At 30.0% G+C, this 2,785-nt stretch overlaps 1 protein-coding gene across 1 annotated transcript in view; it reads left to right on the forward strand.

The window, feature by feature from the left end:
* Positions 1 to 755: 755 nt before the first annotated feature.
* The window catches only part of LOC117100081 (retinal-specific phospholipid-transporting ATPase ABCA4-like), a 4,946-nt gene continuing 2,916 nt past the window's right edge, over positions 756 to 2,785 (forward strand). The window contains exons 1-2 of the mRNA XM_033239628.1: positions 756 to 901; positions 1,498 to 1,591. Of these exons, the coding sequence (XP_033095519.1) occupies positions 836 to 901; positions 1,498 to 1,591 (160 nt within the window). The 5' untranslated portion in view covers positions 756 to 835. The remainder of the gene's footprint in view (positions 902 to 1,497; positions 1,592 to 2,785) is intronic.

The raw sequence follows: 2,785 nt of genomic DNA on the forward strand, positions 1-2,785 counted from the left end.
TAATAATAATAATAATAATAATAATAATAATAATAAAAATAATGATAATATATACATATATATATGTATATATATATATATATATATATGTATATATATATATATATTGCCTGACCTTTATGGTCGCTTAGAAATAAATACCGAAAAATAGTGGCTGTCGCTGCACGTGAGGTATGAATGAGATTAAATACCGGGATTTTGTTAAGTTTGGTTTCTATTTAATCAGGGAGCCTTCCCGATTGCGTCAGAGACTGCTACGCAGTACTATGTTTGCACTGAAAACACTGTATAGCGACAGTGTAGTAATTGTATGGAAACCAAGCTTACATAGTTGCAGGGGTGGTCGCTTATTACAAGAGGTGATCGCATGCAGGCCGACATTCTATCATACTTTAAACATTTTATGCTCATTAATTTCTTTTAATTTTAAGCAACACCAATTAAACTACATCCAATTCTGACCATGTCTTTGTCTACCACTCTGCTCTCCAATTACCCAGCATCAATGTATGCACTTTACATTTAGTTAGCGTGAATATAGTTGTGCTTGGGGCAATCTTGCGATGTTTGCGTACTTATTTTTGTATCAGAAAATAGAAGGGGCCGATATAGGTCAATGAGCGAGAAAAGAATAAATGTCTCGCAAAGAATTTTTGTTTGAATTTATGCTGCTTTTAAAAATTTCTTTCGAGTTAATACGGTTGAGTTAATCAGCTAAGGATTAATCAGCCTTTATTTGATTTTCTCAGGTACGTACTAGCTTAACTTTGAACCCATAACTGTGGAATTTTGAGTTTTGGTCTACAGAACGGCAATGCAGTAGTAGCCCCTAGACATGGGTGTTTTACAACAATTGAGCTTGTTGATTTGGAAAGATGTTAAATTGAGAATTCGAGCACCTGTAAGTTCTATTTTTGTTTATTTCTTGAACAAAATGATAAAAAATAAGATTAAATTATTACATTTTAATATGTAGAAATATAAACCAACTATCCTTAATGTTCAATCTGCTGTAGTTAATTTATATAATACTGCACTCTTTTGTTCCCATTCGATTATTTTTATGCCTATATTATTATCATCACCATCATTATTATCATTATTTGTATTATCATTATGTTACTAAAACCTACCTTAAGGGGAACTTAGACAATGGAGAAATTAGAGAACAATTAGAAAAACGATGTTAAGGGGCGGAAAATAACGTAATGTTAAGGGGAAAATAACACAAAAGATATTCCCCTTAAGCCCGACTTAGCGCAAATATTAGTATCATTCATATAATTATCGCTATTAATATTCTCATATTATTATTATAAAGATATAAAATCATGATCTTTTTGTGTGGCTTAAAAAGTGGAGTTAGTTTAGACGGACAAAAATACATATCTTTGCCGGTGCTTAATTGATATTGTTATTATCAATAATGATTAATATACCGACTTTTAGCAATCTGTAGATGCATTTTTTGAAATTACTGTGGATATTTTGTTTCAGGTTCTGACATTGCTGTCGATTGCATGGCCTATCGCAGTCTTTACAGCAGTTGCAATTATCAGGAATGATTTTCCTCCTGAACAGCATACTAATTGTAAGTTATATTTAATATTTATTATTAATAGATTAAAATATTAGTAGTAATGATTATAATAATAATAATAATAATATTTTTTTAATTTTAATTTAATTTTTAACCATTCTTTATTCAGCAAGAAAAATAATAAATGGACAAAACAATTGACGAAACATTTCTGACTAAACTCTGTCAACTAAACTAAAAATAACATTTGATGTTTAATTTCAACAAGAGAGAGAGTATAAATCTGAGCTTTAAAATTCTAGAAGAGGATTGGGGGTGGGGGTGCGATAGCAGATATACAAGTTCACGTATCTAGTATTTTGTTTTTACAATTATTTATGGTTACATGAGTAGGAATATATTATGTTAATTTCTGTTTTATTTTTTCTTCAGCTTTGAATTATTCAAAATCACAAATGGAAGTAACATATGATGCCGATTATAGAAAAGATAAATTTATTTTAAAAAACCTCATGTTCATAATACCAAAAATACGATGAAATATCGAAAGTTTTTTCACAAAATCACCAATTAGAGTTAATAGTTAGAACTACATTTAAAATGCCTAAAATAATATGTCTGAAATAATGGAAGAAAGTAATCCTAGATTCCCACACTACATCTTCAAAGTTTTTGGACACTACCTCATAAAAAAAATCACTTGCCAAACTTTAGGCAACTTGATCTTTGTCCAATCCGCATTCACGTTTCACGCCTTGTCGTCATAGATACTTGAAATATTATCCGTATGAAAGAGAATCCATTACAAAAGCTTTCGTGATTTTGAATTCAATTTTGAATGTGATAACAATACATATATGACTTAGCAATTTTTTTTTTACACAGTTATGAATGGATGACCTTGTTTTGAGATAGGTCAGGTAAACATTAGAGATTAACATGTTTTGCCAACTACACCGTGTTTTGAGCTAGAATACGGTCAGGAAAATATTGAACTAACATAAAAGTAACAAAAGACAAAAGTAAAATTACAGTTCGGCGCCCGTCAACTTCGGGATCCCTCTAATTCCGAGATCCAAATAATTTTAGACCACATTTTCTAACAAAAATACTAAAAAAAAAAGTCTTCAATCGTTTAACCAAATCTAATATTGTAATTGAAGACTTTTTAGCCAGACCACTAAACTTTTTTTTTTCTCAAATGTGGTCTCGAATTACGCTTTCTTTGATGATTTATATATATAT

This window comes from Anneissia japonica, unplaced genomic scaffold, assembly GCF_011630105.1.
Source record: "Anneissia japonica isolate Jap-2015-1 unplaced genomic scaffold, ASM1163010v1 scaffold439_len473750_cov173, whole genome shotgun sequence".
Classification (NCBI taxonomy): domain Eukaryota; kingdom Metazoa; phylum Echinodermata; class Crinoidea; order Comatulida; family Comatulidae; genus Anneissia; species Anneissia japonica.